At 40.1% G+C, this 20,847-nt stretch overlaps 3 protein-coding genes and 1 pseudogene across 3 annotated transcripts; 2 read left to right on the plus strand and 2 right to left on the minus strand.

Moving 5' to 3' along the window:
* Positions 1-1,767: 1,767 nt before the first annotated feature.
* Positions 1,768-2,592, plus strand: LOC125313870 (major allergen Pru ar 1-like). The gene is made up of 2 exons (XM_048274730.1): positions 1,768-2,023; positions 2,142-2,592. Exons 1-2 carry the CDS (start codon positions 1,840-1,842, stop codon positions 2,453-2,455), a joined length of 498 nt encoding a protein of 165 aa, XP_048130687.1. The 5' UTR covers positions 1,768-1,839; the 3' UTR covers positions 2,456-2,592.
* A 7,905-nt stretch (positions 2,593-10,497) lies between these two features.
* LOC115733901 lies at positions 10,498-11,285 on the plus strand (annotated as a pseudogene).
* A 4,490-nt stretch (positions 11,286-15,775) lies between these two features.
* On the minus strand, positions 15,776-16,600 carry LOC125313674 (LINE-1 retrotransposable element ORF2 protein). Its single transcript, XM_048273487.1, has one exon. The coding sequence runs from the start codon at positions 16,598-16,600 to the stop codon at positions 15,776-15,778; it is 825 nt and encodes a 274-aa protein (XP_048129444.1).
* A 535-nt stretch (positions 16,601-17,135) lies between these two features.
* LOC125313675 lies at positions 17,136-18,459 on the minus strand. The gene is made up of 3 exons (XM_048273488.1): positions 18,344-18,459; positions 17,533-17,797; positions 17,136-17,305 (listed from the first exon to the last, which is right to left on the minus strand). The coding sequence occupies exons 1-3, from the start codon at positions 18,457-18,459 to the stop codon at positions 17,189-17,191; spliced, it is 498 nt and encodes a 165-aa protein (XP_048129445.1). The 3' UTR covers positions 17,136-17,188.
* Between the last annotated feature and the right edge of the window lie 2,388 nt (positions 18,460-20,847).

Raw genomic sequence — 20,847 nt, forward strand, 5'->3', positions numbered from 1 at the left:
ATCACAAGATATCTAGATAATAATCGGACAAGCAAAAGCCCTAAATCACAATCCAGAATATCTAAACCTGGCTCTGATACCAATTGTTATAATATAATGCGCGGAAACTAACTCAGATCTTGCAACTAAATCAATGTGAAAAGCTCAGAAAAATAACAATGAATAATAAAGGATACCAAAGATTACGTAGTTCGGTCCGAATATCGATACCTATATCCTTGGGAGAGCCAGAAAGAACAATCCACTATAATCGGAGAATCGGAATTACAATCACTCAATACGCTCGTGTTTTCCGCGCCTAGATTATACTCAAACCGAAAGTGTTTACAAATAAAACAACTTAATTGGATATAATAAACTCACGAAGCATAAAACTAAATCGCGTTCAGAACTTCTCGCAATCAAAGAGAGAACCCAAAGAAGAGCGTCGTACTCTTATCCTCGCGGCGCGAACCTGCGGTGCGGCTCTTGTCCTCTCTGTCTCGTCTTTTCTGCTTTGTACGGCTCGTCGTGCTCTCTACCTTGGCTATTCAGAACAAGGCTAGAAGAAGGGCCCACAAAGTCTCCTTTTTGACCTTATATCTCTGGCGGCTATTGCAAGATAGAAGTAAAGGCCAAGAAACCCTTGTTCTTTTTTCTTTCCTGACAAAAGACTTCTTTATCCCTAAATAATGAATACACATATTTATAACACATGTGCCCCTTATTTTGTCATGTAGTGTCCAATATTCACTTTCTGTTGAACACGTCCTCCGTTGCACGAGATTCAAAGAACTCACTTCTTGATCGGTCAAATCTTGCATATTTAACAAATCAACCTATATTCGTAAACAAATTCAAAATTCGAGACATATTTAATATATATGTATCTTGCTTTAGTTGGTTTCAAGGTCATCAGTATATAGATGTCAACCCTAGTAAAAGCTAGGTCAAGTTACGGCCTAACTAGATTTAAAAACCAAGATACTAGGCTTCAGCTAGGAAGAGCCCCAAAGGAAGGTAGTTAAACTAAGGGATGATGATATCGCAAATATCTTAAATTTCGTCCGTTTTTAAAATTGAGAACCCAAATTTTATTTTCTTTCAATCACATACCTCAATGTATCAAATCATCCTCAATGTGGTGCTTCTATTAATTCGACGGACGGAAATCACCGACTTGGTACTAACGCGGAGTTAGGTAACCGTTTAATAGGGGTGAGCGGTTCCACGTTCCTTACATGTTCTACTTGGAGCCCGAAATCTACCCGTTGGAACGGGTTCCTCATTTTTTTAAACTTGAAACCTACCCGTCATATCTTGAAACTTGAAACCTACCCCGTCACGGGTTCTATGGTCGATTCTAGGGTATCCGAAAACCTATCAATTTCTTTTATTTTCCTTTTTTTTTTCATTTTTAGTTAAGCAAAATGAGAGTGAACAATGCAACATCTAAGAGAAAGTAGAGGTGAGTAGTTTTAGGTTTCATAGAGGTTACATTTAGAACCCGAAACCAATCCATTGAAACACATTTATCATTTTTTGAAATCTGAAACCTAAAAATTTGTTTGGCTCCAGATTATACACTCATCATCGGACGCCATAAAGCATTATAGGATCGTGCAAAAACATATACAAAGAAAAATATAAAAATTAGAATGGTTGGTGCTTTGCGAGGTTGGCAATTTCTAGGATTTATCAGCCTATGGGATGCACTTTGGGAAAATGAGGACTCCTCCACTCCAACCTATAAGTGCGTCTCGTTCTCATCTCTTCCACCCCAAGCTCACAAACCTCCTGACCTCCACTCTATTTCATCATATTGTTTGTATTTCTCTATATAGCAACCTGAAAGCCATCATGGGTGTATTCACTTTTACAAATGAATACATGTCCACAATTCCTCCTGCAAGATTGTTCAAGGCCCTAGTTCTGGACTCACATACCCTGATTCCCAAACTCATGCCTCAAGCTATCAAGAGTATTGACATCATCCAAGGCGATGGAGGGGCTGGAACTATTAAGCAGATCAACTTCAGTGAAGGTGATTGATTATGCGTTTTTGCCATATGAGTGTGCTTTTTTATTTTTTTTCCTAGCTTACACTTATGTTACGGCATATACGAGTGTACTATGATACGATCTCCTTCTAATGTATGTAGGTAATCAGCTTAGCAGAATGAAGAATCGCGTGGATGAACCGAACGAGGAGACGTTTACGTACAAGTATACCATGATCGATCTAAAGGACAAGTTTGAATCTATTGCTTACGAAGTCAAGTTTGAGCCAACACCGGAAGGCGGGAGCAAGAGCAACATGATGAGCACGTATTACACAAAGGGCGATGTTACGCTCAAAGAAGAGGACATTAAGGCAGGCAAAGAGAGAGCCTTGGGAATGTACAAGGTCGCCGAAGCATACCTCCTCCAAAACCCCGATGCTTATGCTCGAGACTTGAAATGCTCTCTTGAATAAAATTCGAGAAGTCCCGTCAATAAGAACTCGTGATACTTTCGGTCTTCACGTAGAAGTACCCGAGTTCCTTTACTTCTATACGGGTATAAATATCCCTTAGATTTGGATGGCAATAAAGATATGTACTTTTTAACTTAGTTGTGAGCGATTCCTGTAATTGCCCTTCAAGAAGAGCTATTTGCAACGTTACTGCTGGTTATAGTGATCAAGTGACTGAGATGCTGCAATTCTGTGGATTCTAGAGAGGATCTCTCCCTGTTAGATACCTAGGAGCTCCTTTGATTTCTGGTACACTCTCTGACAGGGACCCAAACCTCTTATTGATAGAGCTGTCACCATTCTGCGGTACACTATTATCATCATTGTTTTACTAATTTGTTCAAAAGTTCATGAGTTAATTGCCACATCCTATCTTCGCCCAAAAAAAAAAAATTGCCACGTCCTATCGAAAAAATTCCTCTATTTACACTCTTTTAGGTTAAGTTCAAAAAAATTATCCAAAAAGTCCTAAACTTATTATACGATAGCCAATTCAATATTAAATCTTTCAATCATGCTAATTTAGTTCTAAATATTTTAACGAATTGTTAATTTAGTCCTAACCTTTCAATTATGCAAATTTAGTTTTAAATATTTTGATAATTTGCCGATTTAATCATAAACCTTTTGACAATTTGTCAATTTAGTCCTAACCTTTCAAATCACTAATTTGACGGTCTAGTCAATACTAGCCGTCTACGTTACATGGCCGGTTTGCAATTTTTAACTTTTTAAATTTGCTGAACCTTTTTCTTTTTTTCTTTTTATCTTTATTTGTTCGACTTTGAGCTAGTACCGTTCGCTTGGCGAGGGCGTAGCATTCCTCGCTTGGCGAAAGCATCGCAATCCTTGCCTAGGCAAGGGCTTGATGTCACAAGGCGAGGCTCGCTAGCCATCGCTAAACTAGAGTTGGAAAAAAAAACAAAGAAAGAAAAGAAGCGAAACAAGAACCCAAACAATAAAAAAATCAATTTTTTAAAATTATTCACATCAATGTCGACCGTACCTCGTTGGATGGTCAGTATGTTATCTCCCATAGGGATTTCCAGCCAAAATTAATCAAAAGAAATAAATTGGCAAATCATCAAAATGAATAAGACTAAATTGTCAAATTATTCAAAGATTTAGGACTAAATTGACACAATTGAAAGGTTTAGAACTAAATTAGCAAATTGTCGAAAGAGTTAGGACTATTGACACAATTAAAAGATTCAAGATTAAATCAACCACCACACAATAGATTTGGGATTTTTTGGTTATTATCCCAAGTATTTATGCATCCGAGCTTACATATTCCTTTCACAATGAATAATTTGGACTGTGCGATTACATTTTTAATTTTCTGTTGTTTCATTTTGCATTTTGCATAGCATCGTGTGCGCAAAATTGTCAAAAAAATTCTTAAACTTATTGCACTTTTGCCGGTTAAGACCTAAACTTTTTTTTATTTTGTCAATTCAATCATAAACCATTTTTATTTGTGTCAATTCAGTCCTAAACTTATTTTCTGCCAATTCAATCCTAAATATCTTGTATTTGTGTCAATCCAGTCTATCCAGCCAACTTTGGCAGGCTAAGGCTGATGTGGAAAATTGCTAATTATATTTTAAGATTTTTTTGGATTATTTTTTATTTTCCTATTTCTTTTCTTTTCTTTTCTTATTTTTCTCTTTCCTTATTTTCTTTATTTCTTCTACCTCTAGCCGGTCCCCGGCGATGACCAATCTCAAGCGAGGCTCGCGGGCTGTTGGCGAGGCACAACCTCGCCTAGATCTAGCCAGGGCAAGGCCAGCCACGTCGACCTCGGTCTCTTGCTAGTCTCCAGCGATGATAGGTTGGAGGCGGAAGAAAGAAAAATAAAGGAAAGAGAAAGAAAAAAAATGAAAAAAAATTCAAAAAAAATTAAAATATTATTAAAGATTGTCTACATAATCGCTGGCGTGCACTCCGACCGGCATCCATGTGAGCGCTGGCCGGCCAAAGTTGGCCTAGTGGACTGAATTGGCACGAATGCAAAATGTTTAGGATTGCATTAACAAAAGTGGAATGAGTTTAGGATTTTTTTGACAATTTTTCAAAATCAGAAAAGAAGGCCATTGAACATTAGGGGAGGTCCATAAACCAAATAGGTTAGCATTTTGATGGTAACATTGAGTAGCATTTTGTGTCGAAAAAAAAAATCTCAAAATTATTTGAAAAAAAATCCCCGAAAGATTGGCTAAATCATGAATTGATTAAATTGTATCATTAAGTTGCCCGCTTATCATGGAAATAACAAAAAGTAATGGATAAACGATCTCTAGCGTTGATTAAACTTATGGTTATTTGGTGGATATACCAATATAAAACTAGCTCTTTCTCTTCCTAACAGCACACGTATAGACGCAAATTCCTTCCAAGTCGCGAGATTAAGAAAAAGGATTAGAGAGAGAACTCGGTTTTCTTCCGGATTCGACAGAGGTGTCATTATTTACGCATTCAAGTACTTGTTTTTTTTATAATGCTTTCATCGAAATATTTTTTTTTGGTAAGTACTTTCATCGAAATATTCAGCTTTACAATAGCCGAAAATTTTGTGCAAAATGATGATATCGCAACGAAAAATCCAACATTTTGTGCAAGAATAATGCGGAATTTATCAACTTATCGAATGTCCTCTGGCCCTCCCGGGACTGCATTTGAAATTTAACAATCAAATCATTCTATATGGAATCGGGCAATCACCAAAAGAGATTCTGGAACTTTTCGAGGCAATATTGCACTTTCATTTCATTACAAACAAGATGTTACAACGACATCGACAGTCGCGGTCGAGAGCAACATCATATGAAAGCCAAGATAAGTGAGTCGGGACGATTGCCTCGAAGATTATGTAATGACAATACTAGTTTTTTTTTAATCTTACTTAATGTTTTATTAGGAGATATCCTTTCACCAGGGACCTTGAGCGTCCCCTTATTCTTGATGTTTAGTGTGTCCATGTCCTGCAAAAATATCAGAATAATTAGTTTTATAATTTTTCTACCATCCGATGCTTAATAAATCAATTTCCTGTTATTTTAAACAGTGAATAATCCGTGAAACGGAAGCGCGTTGCATGATGGAATAGCGAAGTCGTAATGTTGTGACTTGCGTGGCGACTAAAATGAGCTTTTGACACTGGACGTGTAAACATAGGGCTTGGATTGAGTAATTCTTTAGAGTATCTCACCTTGCCAGTGATAAAGCACGTGCATTCCCTAGTCGTCTCCACGCCGAGGAGGAGGAGGAGATCTGACCCTGGGGGATGGTGGTGGTGGAGACCTATTAACCGGAGACGGCGGCAGGGGAGGCCTATTAACCGGTGAAGGTGGCGGGGGAGGAGGAGGAGGAGGGTTCCTTGGTGGTGGAGGTGGAGGGGGTGGAGAAGATGTGGGTGGTGGAGGAGGTGGCGGGGGAGGAGGAGGAGGAGGAGGAGGGTTCCTTGGTGGTGGAGGTGGAGGGGGTGGAGAAGATGTGGGTGGCGGGGGAGGAGGAGGAGGAGGGTTCCTTGGTGGTGGAGGTGGAGGGGGTGGAGAAGATGTGGGTGGTGGAGGAGGTGGCGGGGGAGGAGGAGGAGGAGGGTTCCTTGGTGGTGGAGGTGGAGGGGGTGGAGAAGATGTGGGTGGTGGAGGAGGTGGCGGCGGAAGAGGTGTGGGTGGTGGAGGTGTCGGAGGAGGTGGTGACTTTGGCGGGGGCGGTGGCGGAGGACGCGTGTGGGGCCGCGGTGGTGGAGGAGGTGGTGACTTGGGGGGCAGTGGTGGTGGAGGAGGTGGTGACTTAGGGGGTGGCGGTGGTGGAGGAGGCGTGGGTGGTGGAGGCGTCGGAGGAGGTGGCGACCCAGGTGGTGGCGGTGTCGGAGGAGGTGGCGGCGGTGGCGAAGGTGGCGGTGGAGGTGGCGGAGGTGGCGGTGGAGGTGGCGTGGGTGGTGGAGGTGACGGAGGAGGCGGAGGAGGTGGAGACTTGCCAAATGGAAATGGCGGTGGCAACCATGGACGAGGAGGCCTTATGGGCGGTGGAGGGGGTGGAGACGTACGTATCGGTGGTGGAGGCGGAGGCCGATGCCACGGCCACCATGGAGGAAGATAGATGGGCGGCAGCGGGAATGGCCGGGTAATACCAAGTTCTTCTGCGGCTTCCGTTGGCAAGCTAAGAGATGCTAATACCACCAGTAGAGTGGCCACCAAAGAGGCCATTGAGGACCTCATCTTTTTTTTTTTTTAATCTTTTTCTCCAAGCTCGCCAAAGCTTGGATTTTGGTGATGCCATTGCCGAAGCTCTCCCGCCCTTTATATAGCCTTTGCCATCACCTTCAAAATTGAGAAATGCCAAATGGGTAGAATTACCCAATAAACCAACAAGAAGTCAACTATGATGAGAGCAAATTAAGTGCAATTAGTATCCGTAATCTCTCTCCTCTTTTTTTTTTTCACGTTTCTTCTTCATGTTTTAGAGGTTTGTCAATAATGTGTAGTGTTATGTGTGTAATATCCTACACAAGGAAATTTAGGAAATCAAATCCCTATTCTAATGTTAATACTAGAGAAATGCATAAGCCCCGTCAAAAACACTTTCATCACATTTAACGGCTTTAATTCCAAGAAAGAAGTAAACTCTCCCCCTTATTATCATATGGACCCCCATCATATGACTCGATTATTGAATGGGAGATGGTATATCAAGGACGCTAATGCTCCGTTAGTTTCGCAAAAAAAAAAAAATGTGCGATTTGGAAAACATTTTCCAAAATGTGAGCACTCGCTTACAGAAATGAATGGACAAAAAATATTTTCATTGTCTATGCAAATGTTTTGACACAAATTTTCATCTGTAATGAAATTATTTTCAACTCATTAATTATTTTAAGCGATACATACTTTCATGTTTAGGAAAATGTTTTCCAACTCACTGATTTTTGGCGAAACAATTGGAACTTAAATTCATTGATTGTCAAAGCTGGCTTGATTTTTTGTTTTTTTGGTCGAAAGCTTGAGTTTGATAAGTACATATTATAGCTCATGCTCATAGATACAGGAAGTTTGGGAGGACACTATACGCTTAATTGATGAATTAAAAAAGGGTAAGCTGCATATATAGATAAGTTTCTTTGTTTTTGACAGAATTACACTTCAGTCTGTCAAATTTCAAAACGTTATAGTCTAGCCCCGACAGTGTTGTGTTATTTAACTAACAAAATCTAATACAATCTCCAAATATTCATGGAGCGGTAGCATCTTGTGGTGCTGAGTCTCTTAACTCAAAAATTACAACTAGCAAGGAACTTCAGAAAAAAAAAAATCCTAAACTTATTGTACTTATGTCAATTCAGTACTAAATCTTTCAATAGTACAAATTTAGTTCTAAAACTTTTGAGGATTTGTCAATTCAGTCATAAATCTTTCGATTGTGCAAATTTAGTTCTAAAACTTTTGACGATTTGTCAATTTAGTCTTTCTATCCAATTTTTGCCAAAAATAATTGACGTGGCAATCCATTCAGCATTAATCATCTTACGTGGCATGACCAGCAATAGCGTACATAAATTTTTTTTTCATTTTTTATGTTATTATGAACTTTTTATTTTAAATATTTTATCTTCTTTTCTTTTCTCTTTTTTGCTAGCCCTCGCTTGTGGCCCATGAGGGCGTGTAGGCCCTCGTCCGTGGGCGGGGGGCCACAATGCCCTCACCCAGACCAAAAGAGATTGCTATCCCTCGCCCGTGGTCGGTGAGGTCGACCAATGGCCTCATCGGCTGAAGGTTAGACAATGAAAGGGAAAAAAAATACAAAATACAAAAAATCCAAAATAATTTAGTATAAATTTAAAAAATCGACAATAGTGGCGGTGCGATGTAAGATGGTCAATGCTGGCTAGACTGTCACGTTAGCGATTTCAAGCCAAAATTAGCCGGAATGACTAAATTGACAAATCCTCAAAAAATTTAGGACTAAATTGGCAAGTCATAAAAACATTTATAATTGAATTGATAAATGTTTTTTTAACGAATTGATAAATGTTCAAAAATGCAATTAACTTAGAACTTTTTTGGTAATTTTCCCATGGAACTTCATTTCTTTAGATGAAGGAATACAGGGAATCCTAAATTCAAATTTTGTTTAAAGAATTTTATTATTTAATTAAACAAAGATTATATAGAGTTTTTTTTTTATCAAAAAAGAATACATAGAGTTGATGAGTAAAATAATTTGCTTTTTAGACTGATAAGTACTTCAGAGATGTTTTATACTCAAAACTTTAATATGAAAGTTAGGACAACAAAAATTTGCAACAGAGTATCCTACGAGGTCACAAGACATGAAAGATGAATCATCACTTAGGTAGTATTTATTTCGGGAAAAATATCACTATGAAAAAAAAATACTTTCCAGAAAATTATGTTTTGAGAAAATATTTTTCCATTTTTCCAGGTTAGGGAAATAATTTTCTTAATTTCAAACATGCATATTTTCTTAACTAGTTCGCGGAAAAATTTTCATTTATACAAACACGCCCTAATATGTAGACGATGAGAAGGCCCCCTACATGATTAAGCTCAGAATGAAACTCGGATTAGCGGTCTAAGAATGAGAATGTTAGTACTTGCTAGCACAAAGAAGAAACTTGCAAGAATTTGGTGAATGAAAAAGGTGCAATCACGAGTACGTTTTACTTAAAAAAAAAGTAGCGTTTGCCAGTTTTTCTGGCGAGATTGCCAAATTATTGAAATTGAGACACCCCGACGCGTTGATACATGGTGAAACAAAAGGATCTTATACCATAACATATTAAATGGTGCACCCCGTCCTATCGACACGTGGCGGAAAGAACCTTAGTCTATGGTACTACACGGTGCATTGCACAAAGGGACCGGCCTGGTGCATTCTCTAACTCTGTAGATGCCGGTCCTTCTTCTCCTAACAATTTCGCACATATCTGATGCTAGGGCAGTGTAGATCTTATTTAGTCGAAGTAGCTTGTGGTCGCTAACTATGGATCTATCTATCTGTCTATTGATGCTATTCTCCTCCTATATGTATATGTATATGTATATGTATGTATGTATTGTTGCTATGTATGTGTTTATGTTAAAGAAAATTGGGGACTATATTTGACTTCAAAAACTAAAAATGAGGACAACACATTGGTGGCTATCATGTCACGATTCAATCTTAAGAGAACAACCATATGTCACAAAAATACCAAAAACGAAATGCACGTGGAATGTGTCGATGCGAAAATATATGTATCTTGCTCTAGTTGGTTTCAAGGTCATCGGCATATAGATATCAACACTAGTAAAAGCTAGGTCAAGTTACGGCCTAACTGGATTTAAATACCAAGATACTAGGCTTCAGCTAGGAAGAGGCCCAAAGGAAGGTAGTTAAATTAACGGATGATGATATCGCAAATATCTTAAATTTCGTCGGTTTTTAAAATTGAGCACCCAAATTTTATTTTCTTTCAATCACATACCTCAATGTATCAAATCATCCTCAATGTGGTGCTTCTGTTAATTCGACGGACGGAAATCACTGACTTGGTACTAACGCGGAGTTAGGTAACCGTTTAATAGGGGTGAGCGGTTCCACGTTCCTTACATGTTCTACTTGGAGCCCGATATCTACCCGTTGGAACAGATTCCTTATTTTTTGAAACTTGAAACCTACCATGTCACGGGTTCTAGGGTCGATTCTAGAGTACCCAAAAACTTATCAATTTCTTTTTTTTTTCATTTTTAGTTAAGCAAAATGAGAGTGAACGATGCAACATTTAAGAGAAAGTAGAGGTGAGTAGTTTTAGGTTTCATAGAAGTTACATTTAGAACCTGAAACTAATCCATTAAAACATATTTACCATTTTTTGGAACCTGAAACCTAAAAATTTGTTTGGCTCCAGATTATACACTCATCATCGAACGCCATAGAGCATTATAGGATCGTGCAAAAACATATACTAAGAAAAATATAAAAATTAGAATGGTTGGTGCTTTGCGAGGTTGGCAATTTCTAGGATTTATCAGCCTATGGGATGCACTTTGGGAAAATGAGGACTCCTCCACTCCAACCTATAAATGCGTCTCGTTCTCATCTCTTCCACCCCAAGCTCACAAACCTCCTGAACTCCACTCTATTTCATCATATTGTTTGTATTTCTCTATATAGCAACCTGAAAACCATCATGGGTGTATTCACTTTTACAAATGAATACATGTCCACAATTCCTCCTGCAAGATTGTTCAAGGCCCAAGTTCTGGACTCACATACCCTGCCTGATTCCCAAACTCATGCCTCAAGCTATCAAGAGTATTGACATCATCCAAGGCGATGGAGGGGCTGGAACTATTAAGCAGATCAACTTCAGTGAAGGTGATTGATTATGCGTTTTTGCCATATGAGTGTGCTTTTTTATTTTTTTCCTAGCTTACACTTATGTTACGGCATATACGAGTGTACTATGATACAATCTCCTTCTAATGTATGTAGGTAATCAGCTTACAGAATGAAGAATCGCGTGGATGAGCTGAACGAGGAGACGTTTACGTACAAGTATACCATGATCGATCTAAAGGACAAGTTTGAATCTATTGCTTACGAAGTCAAGTTTGAGCCAACACCGGAAGGCGGGAGCAAGAACAAGATGATGAGCACGTATTACACAAAGGGCGATGTTACGCTCAAAGAAGAGGACATTAAGGCAGGCAAAGAGAGAGCCTTGGGAATGTACAAGGTCGCCGAAGCATACCTCCTCCAAAACCCCAATGCTTATGCTTGAGACTTCAAATGCTCTCTTGAATAAAATTCGAGAAGTCCCGTCAATAAGAACTCCCTTAGATTTGGATGGCAATAAAGATATGTACATTTTAACTTAGTTGTGAGCGATTCCTGTAATTGCCCTTCAAGAAGAGCTATTTGCAACGTTACTGCTGGTTATAGTGATCAAGGGACTGAGATGCTGCAATTCTGTGGATTCTAGAGAGGATCTCTCCCTGTTAGATACCTAGGAGCTCCTTTGATTTCTGGTACACTCTCTGACAGGGACCCAAACCTCTTATTGATAGAGCTGTCACCATTCTGCGGTACACTACTATCATCATCGTTTTAGTAATTTGTTCAAAAGTTCATGACTTAATTGCCACATCCTATCTTCGACCAAAAAAGAAAAAAGAAAAATTGCTACATCCTATCAAAAAAATTCATCTATTTACACTCTTTTAGGATAAGTTCAGAAAAATTGTCCAAAAAGTCCTAAACTTATTATACGGTAGCCAATTCAGTACTAAATTTTTTAATCATACTAATTTAGTTCTAAATATTTTAACGAATTGCTAATTTAGTCCTAACCTTTTTAATTATGCCAATTTAGTTTTAAATATTTTGACAATTTGCCAATTTAGTCATAAATCTTTGGATAATTTGTCAATTTAGTCCTAACCTTTCATATCATCGATTTGGCGGTCTAGTCGCTGCTAGCCCTCTGGTTTGCAATTTTTTATTTTTTAAATTTGCTGAATTTTTTCTTTTTTGCTTTACTTGTTCAACTTTGAGCCAGTACCCCTCGCCGGGAGGCTGGCAAGGGCGTTGCGATCCTTGCCTGGCAAGAGCGTTGCAAGGGCTCGATGCTACAAGGCGAGGGTCGCCGGCCATCGCTGAACTAGAGTTGGAAAAAAAAGAAAGAAAGAAAAGAAGCGAAAAAAGAAAACAAGCAACAAAAAATCATTTTTTAAAAAATGTTCACGTCGGTGTCAACCGTACCTTGTTGGATGGCCGATATGTTATCCCCACTAGCGATTTCCAGCCAAAATTAATCAAAATAAGTAAATTGGCAAATCATCAAAATGTATAAGACTAAATTATCAATCATTCAAAGACTTAGGATTAAATTGGCACAATTAAAAGGTTTAGAAGTAAATTGGCAAATCGTTGAAAGAATTAGGACTATTGACGCAATTAAAAGGTTCAAGATTAAATCACCCACCACACAATAGATTTGGGATTTTTTTGTTATTATCCCGAGTAAGTTCAATTTATTAAAAATATAGTATTTATGCATCTGAGCTTACATATTCACAATGAATAATTTGGACTGTGCGGTAACATTTTTAATTTTCTGTTGTTTCATTTTTCATTTTGCAAAGCATCATGTGTGCAAAAATTATAAAAAAAAAATCATAAACCTATTGTACTTTTGCCAGTTAAGACCTAAACCTTTTTTTATTTTGTCAATTCAATCCTAAAGCTTTTATATTTGTGCCAATTCAGTCCTAAACATCTTGCATTTGTGTCAATTCAATCCATCCAATCAACTTTGGCAGGCAAGGCCGACGTGGAAAATTGTTAATTATATTTTAAGATTTTTTTGGATTATTTTTTATTTTCTTATTTCTTTTCTTTTCTTATTTTTCTCTTTCCTTTTTTCTTCCTTTCTTCTACCTCCAACCGGTTCTCGACGATGGCCAATCTGAAGCGAGGCTTGCCGGCTGCGGGCGAGGCACAACCTCTCCCAGATCCGGCCCGGGCAAGGCCAACCGCGCCAACCTCAATCTCTTGCCGATCGCCAGCGGCAATCAGCTAGAGGCGGAAGAAAGAAAAATAAAGGAAAGAGAAAGAAAAAAATTCAAAACAAATTAAAAAAAATTAAAATATTATTAAATATTGTCTACGTAATCGCTGGCATGCACTCCGACCGGCATCCATGTGAGCGTTGGCTGGCGAAAGTTGGCCGAGTGGACTGAATTGGCACAAATGCAAAATGTTTAGGACTGAATTGACACAAAAAAAAAGTTTAGGACTGAATTGGCATAAATGTAAAAGGTTTAGGACTGTATTAGCAAAAGTGGAATATGTTTAGCACTTTTTTGACAATTTTTTGAAATCAGAAGAAAAGAAGGCCTTTGAACATTAGGGGAGGTCCATAAACCACATAGGTTATATCATGATTTTGATGGTAACATTGAGTAGCATTTTGTGTCGCGAAAAAAAAAATCTCAAAATTATTTGGAAAAAAATCCCCAAAAGATTGGCTAAATCATGAATTGATTAAATTGTATCATTAAGTTGCCTGATTATGATGGAAATAACAAAAAGTAATGGATAAACGATCTCTAGCGTTGATTAAACTTATGGTTATTTGGTGGATATACCAATATAAAACTAGCTCTTTCTCTTCCTAACAGTACACGTATAGACGCAAATTCCTTCCAAGTCGCGAGATTAAGAAAAAGGATTAGAGAGAGAACTCGGTTTTCTTCCGGATTCGAGAGAGGTGTCATTATTTACGCATTCAAGTACGTGTTTTTTTTATAATGCTTTCATCGAATTTTTTTTTTTTTTTTGGTAAGATAAGTATGTATATAACTTTTTAAGGTGTCAAATACAAGAGAGGACCGAACACAAAAACCTCGTACCCATTGTTACACTTGGAAGTGTCCCGAAGGGTGCAAAGGTGTAGTGGTCAAGAAAGACACAACAAAAGAAGGATCTAGAGACCTAAAGAGCCAAACAATGGCCACTGTAGAAAGAAGTTAAGAGCGAAACAATAGCCAAAAGAAATGCTAATCTAAGCAACGGGCCGATCCTCAAAGATAGAAGGGGAAAGGCCCCAATTTCTTTGTATACACTTGTTGCAGGGAATGTCATCAATCAGACCAAGTGACAAGCTCAAATCTCTGACCACCTTGTGGAGATGCTTGATGATGGCCGGGATAAAGAGAGGTTTGTCCTCGAAAAGGATGTTGTTTCTCTCCATCCAGATAATATGACATAAAGCTCCATGAGAAAATCTAGCAATACAATGCGAGAAGGACGAACCTCCAAAAAGTCGCATAGACCAGCGAATATGGCCATCCCACGGACAGTTCCACCAAGGTAGATTACATTTGTAGCCCAATACAGGGCGAGGGAACTTGTGATAAAGCAGCCAAAATATAAATGGTGGATAGAATCTGGTCTCAAGTGGCAAAAGGCACATACCCCATGATCAAGTCTTCGGTGTTGCAGAAGCAATGTCCGAGTGGGGAGACGGTGTACAGTGATTAACCAGAGATGGAAGGCATGCCAAGGGGATATATAGCTATCCCAAACAAAGGAATACCAAAAAACAGCCCGACCTCTACGTCCGATCGCATTCCAAGTAGATGCAGCAGAGAAAATACCCGAGGAGTTGTTCCGCCAAATGAATTGATCATTTCTCCCATCCACAAAAGAAGGGCCTGGTTCTGGCCAAGCCAAAATGGTGGTCAAAGTGTTCGACATTTGCCAATCCGAGGCATAGAATGAACGCACCGAGACATCACGTGGTATCCTGGATCGGTATATATCCCCATCCGTAAAAAGCTTAAAGAGGGGGCCACGATCATGCCACCAATCAAACCAAAATGAGGTAGATAGCCCATCGTCAATCCTCCATCTAAAGTGCACTAAGAATTTCGTCCGAAGGTCCAAGATTTTCTTCCAAGTCCATGAGCAAAAAACTGGTTTGGCGACTATCCAAAAATTCTTCCTCTTGAGGAAATTGGAGTGTATCCATTTGCACCACATGGATTCTTTATCAGAGAATAAGATCCAAATGTGCTTTAGAATTGCTGCTCTATTACACTCCAACAATTTCCGTATCCCAAGTCCACCTTCTTCCTTCGGCAAGCGGAAATAATCCCAAGGAACCTTAGCGCCCCCGACCCCCAAGTCTGGACCCTTTCGGAGAAATTGTCTCGGAATAGTTTCAATCCGGGATAAGACCGACATGGGGAGGGTGAAAACCGTAGCCCAATAGACATGGATGGCATGCAAGACGGATTTAATAAGTTGTAGTCGATCCGCAAAAGATAAGAATCTTTGGGACCAAGAGCAGGCTCTAGCAGTAATGGAGTTTACCAGGGTGTTACGGTCGGACTTGGAAAGTCTAGAAGCAATGATAGGGACACCAAGATAACGGAAGGGCAGCATACCTTCCCGGAAGTCCAAGGCTGCCCAAATCTGATTCCGAAGTCCGGTTGAGCCACCCGAAATGAATACTTCACTCTTATTAGCATTCGGCTGCAATCCGGACCACCCCAAGAACAGCTCCAGCCCTTCCTTCAACAAAGCAACAGATGGCATATTTGCCTCAGCAAATAATAGAACATCATTTGCAAAGAAGAGATGCGACAGCTGAGTGTGTTTGCAGCGCCAAAAGAACTTAAACCCAGCAGAGTTAGTCTTCGCCTTGAGTATATCGTAGAGCACTTCCATTACCAAAGTGAAGAGGTATGGCGATATGGGGTCTCCTTAGCGTATCCCTCTAGAACTTCCAAAAAATCCATGCAATTCACCATTGATGGATATCGAGAAAAATGGAGAAGAAACACATAGCATGATCAACTTGGTAAAAAAACTTGGGAAGCCGAAGGCTTGGAAGACCACCTCAAGGAATCCCCATTCCAATGTATCGTAGGCCTTTTGGAAATCCACCTTAATCGCACACTTGGGAAGATAAGGATCGTGGTGGAAGCTGGCAAACAGTTCTTGAGCTAGCATGATGTTGTCACTAATCCGTCGGCCTTTGACAAAGGCACTTTGCGGGGGGCTAATAAGAGTGGGCAGCACAACTGCAATTCTATTGGCAAGGATCTTAGTAATACACTTATACACGGTATTACAACAAGCAATGGGCCTAAAGTCCGACATAGCCAAGGCGTTAGGAATTTTGGGCACCGGTGCGAGAATGGTAGTGTTAATCTCCTTGAGCAGCATGCCGGTTTCAAAAAAGTTCGTAATAGCCGACGTGATCGACGGTCCAATGATATCCCAATTTGCTTTAAAGAAATCAACATTAAACCCATCGGGGCCCAGCGCCTTACCAGTAGCTAGGGAGAACATAGTAGTACGAATCTCCACTTCGGTGATGGGCCGAGAGAGGGAAAGGGTTTGATCAGCATCTAGAGCACAGGGGAGGAAATCCCCGATCTGCTGAACTTGTGGCTGGTATACTTGTGAAGACCCATTGAGCAAGTTTCGAAAATGGTCCACTATGTGTTGCCGAATGAGACTGTGGTCAATGATAACAGCTCCATCCGCATCTTTAACCGAGAGAATACAGTTATGAAGTTGCATTTTGTTGACAAAGTGGTGGAAATACTTAGTATTCTGATCTCCCTCCTTCAGCCAGCGAATCTTGGATTTTTACTTGAAGAAAGATTCCTCTTGTATTCTAAGGTCCGAGAATCGTTTACGTAGTTCTTTTTCTCGGTTTGTAAGACTCAAGTTTTGAGGATCTAGCTCAAGAGCATCCCGTGTGGAAATAAGAGCATGCCGTGCCCGAGCAGTACGATAAGAGATATCCGAGAAGGTGTCTCTATTAAGTAGCTTTCATCGAAATATTCAGCTTTACAATAGCCGAAAATTTTGTGTAAAATGATGATATCGCAACAAGATATTCCAACATTTTTGTGCAACAATAATGCAGAATTTATCGACTTATCGAATGTCCTCCGGCCCTCCCGGGACTGCATTTGAAATTTAACAATCAAATCATTCTATATGGAATCGGGCAATCACCAAAAGAGATTCTGGAACTTTTCGAGGCAATATTGCACTTTCATTTCATTACGAACAAGACGTTACAACGACATCGACAATCACGGTCGAGAGCAATATCATATGAAAGCCAAGATAAGTGAGTCGGGACGATTGCCTCGAAGATTATGTAATGACAATACTAGTTTTTTTTTTAATCTTACTTAATGTTTTATTAGGAGCTATCCTTTCACCAGGGACCTTGAGCGTCCCCTTATTCTTGATGTTTATTGTGTCCATATCCTGCAAAAATATCAGAATAATTAGTTTTATAATTTTTCTACCATCCGATGCTCAAGAAATCAATTTCCTGTTATTTTAAACAGTGAATAATCCGTGAAACGGAAGCGCGTTGCATGATGGAATAGCGAAGTCGTAATGTTGTGACTTGCGTAGCGACTAAAATGAGCTTTTGACACTGGAGGTGTAAACATAGGGCTTGGATTGAGTAATTCTTTAGAATATCTCACCTTGCGAGTGATAAAGCACGTGCATTCCCTAGTCGTCTCCACGCCGAGGAGGAGGAGGAGATCTGACCCTGGGGGATGGTGGTGGTGGAGACCTATTAACCGGAGGCGGCGGCAGGGGAGGCCTATTAACCGGTGAAGGTGGCGGGGGAGGAGGAGGAGGAGGGTTCCTAGGTGGTGGAGGTGGCGGGGGTGGAGAAGATGTGGGTGGTGGAGGAGGTGGCGGCGGAGGAGGTGTGGGTGGTGGAGGTGTTGGAGGAGGTGGTGACTTTGGCAGGGGCGGTGGCGGAGGCGAAGGAGGCGTGTGGGGTGGTGGTGTTGGAGGAGGTGGTGACTTGGGGGGCGGCGGTGGTGGAGGAGGCGTGGGAGGTGGAGGTGTCGGAGGAGGTGGTGACTTAGGGGGTGGCGGTGGTGGAGGAGGCGTGGGTGGTGGAGGCGTCGGAGGAGGTGGTGACCCAGGTGGTGGCGGTGTCGGAGGAGGTGGCGGCGGTGGCGAAGGTGGCGGAGGAGGTGGTGACCCCAGGTGGTGGCGGTGTCGGAGGAGGTGGCGGCGGTGGCGAAGGTGGCGGAGGAGGTGGTGACCCAGGTGGTGGCGGTGTCGGAGGAGGTGGCGGCGGTGGCGAAGGTGGCGGAGGAGGTGGTGACCCAGGTGGTGGCGGTGACGGAGGAGGTGGCGGCGGTGGCGAAGGTGGCGGAGGAGGTGGTGACCCAGGTGGCGGCGGTGGCGAAGGTGGCGGTGGAGGTGGCGGAGGTGGCGGTGGAGGTGGCGTGGGTGGTGGAGGTGACGGAGGAGGCGGAGGAGGTGGAGACTTGCCAAATGGAAATGGCGGTGGCAACCATGGACGAGGAGGCCTTGTGGGCGGTGGAGGGGGTGGAGACGTACGTATCGGTGGTGGAGGCGGAGACCGAAGCCACGGCCACTGCCACCATGGAGGAGGACGAGGGATGGGCGGCAGCGGGAACGGGAACGGCGGCCGGATAATACCAAGTTCTTCCGCGGCTTCCGTTGGCAAGCTAAGAGATGCCAATACCACCAGTAGAGTGGCCACCAGAGAGGCCATTGAGGACCTCATCTTTTTTCTTTTCTTTTTTTATCTTTTTCTCCAAGCTCGCCAAAGCTTGGATTTTGGTGATGCCATTGCCGAAGCTCTCCCGCCCTTTATATAGCCTTTGCCATCACCTTCAAAATTGAGAAATGCCAAAGGGGTAGAATTACTCAATAAACCTACAAGAAGTCAACTATGATGAGAGCAAATTAAGTGCAATTAGTACCCGTAATCTCTTTCCTTTTTTTTTTTCGTTTCTTCTTCATGTTTTAGAGGTTTGTCAATAATGTGTAGCGTTATGTGTGTAATATCCTACACAAGGAAATTTAGGAAATCAAATCTCTATTCTAATGTTAATACTAGAGAAATGCATAAGCCCGTCGAAAACACTTTCATCACATTTAAGGGCTTTAATTTCAAGAAAGGAGTAAACTCTCCCTCTTATTATCATATGGACCCCCATCATATGACTCGATTATTGAATGGGAGATGGTATATCAAGGACGCTAATGCTCCGTTAGTTTCCCAAAAAAAAAAAATGTGTAATTTGGAAAACATTTTCTAGAATGTGAGCACTCGCTTACAGAAATGAATGGACAAAAAATATATCCATTGTCTATGCAAATGTTTTGACACAAATTTTCATTTGTAATGAAATTATTTTCAACTCATTAATTATTTCAAGTGATACATACTATCATGTTTAGGAAAATGTTTTCCAACTCACTCATTTTTCGCGAAATAATTGGAACCTAAATTCATTGATTGTCAAAGCTAGCTTGATTTTTTTTTGGTTGAAAGCTTGAGTTTGATAAGTACATATTATAGCTCATGCTCATAGATATAGGGAGTTTGGGAGGACACCTATACTCTTAATTGATGAATTATAAAAGGGTAAGCTGCATATATATGGTTGACGGGTAAAACTATAGATAAGTTTCTTTGTTTTTGACAGAATTACACTTCAGTCTATCAAATTTCAAAACTTTATAGTCTAGCCCCAATAGTATTGTGTTTTTTAAATAACAAAATCTAATACAATCTCCAAATGGTCATGGAGCGGTAGCATCTTGTGGTGCTGAGTCTCTCAACTCAAAAATTACAACGAGCCAGGAACTTCAAAAAAAAAAAAATCCTAAACTCATTACACTTGTGTCAATTCAGTCCTAAATCTTTCAGCCAAACAAATTTAGTTCTAAAACTTTTGAGAATTTGTTAATTTAGTCATAAATCTTTCGATTGTATCAATTTAGATATAAAACTTTTGACGATTTGCCAATTCAGTCTTTCTATCCAATTTTTTACCGTAAATCATTAATGTGGCGATCCAGTCAAGATCGATCGTCTTACGTGGCATGACCAGCGATGACGTACATAACTTTTTTTTATTTTTTATGTTATTATGAAATTTGTATTTTAAATATTTTATCTTATTTTCTTTTCTCTTTTTCCTAGCCCTCGCTTTGTGGCCCATGAGGGCGTGTAGTCCCTCGTCCGTGGGCGGGGGCCACAATGCCCTCACCCGGACCAAAAGAGATTGCTATCCCTCGCCTGTGGTTGGTGAGGGTCGACCAATGGCCTCATCGGCCAAAGGTTAGACAATGAAAGGGAAAAAAAATACAAAATACAAAAAATCTAAAATAATTTAGTATAAATTTAAAAAATCGACAATATTGGTGGTGCCATGTAAGATGGTCAATGCCGACTAGACTGTCATATTAGCGATTTCAGGCCAAAATTAGCCTGAATGACTAAATTGACAAATCGTCAAAAAGTTTAAAACTAAATTGGCAAGTCGTCAAAACATTTATAACTGAATTGATAAAAATTTTTTTAAAGAATTGATAAATGTTCAAAAATGTAATTAACGTAGAACTTTTTCGGTAATTTTCCCTAGGAACTTCATTTCTTTAGATGAAGGAATACAAGGAATCCTAAATCCAAATTTTTGTTTAAAGAATTTTATTATTTAATTAAACAAAGATTATATAGAGTTTTTTTTTTTATCAAAAAAGATTACATAGAGTTGATGAGTAAAATAATTTGCTTTTTAGACGGATAAGTACTTCAGAGATGTTTTATACTCAAAACTTTAACATGAAAGTTAGGACAACAAAAATTTGCAACAGAGTTTCCTACGAGGGCGCATGACATGACAGATGAATTATCACTTAGGTAGTATTTGTTTCCGGAAAAATATCATGATGAAAAAAAATACTTTTCAGAAAATTATTTTTTAAGAAAATATTTTTTCCTTTTTCCAGGTTAGGGA

The sequence above is a fragment of the Rhodamnia argentea genome, chromosome 2, assembly GCF_020921035.1.
Source record: "Rhodamnia argentea isolate NSW1041297 chromosome 2, ASM2092103v1, whole genome shotgun sequence".
NCBI classification, from domain to species: domain Eukaryota; kingdom Viridiplantae; phylum Streptophyta; class Magnoliopsida; order Myrtales; family Myrtaceae; genus Rhodamnia; species Rhodamnia argentea.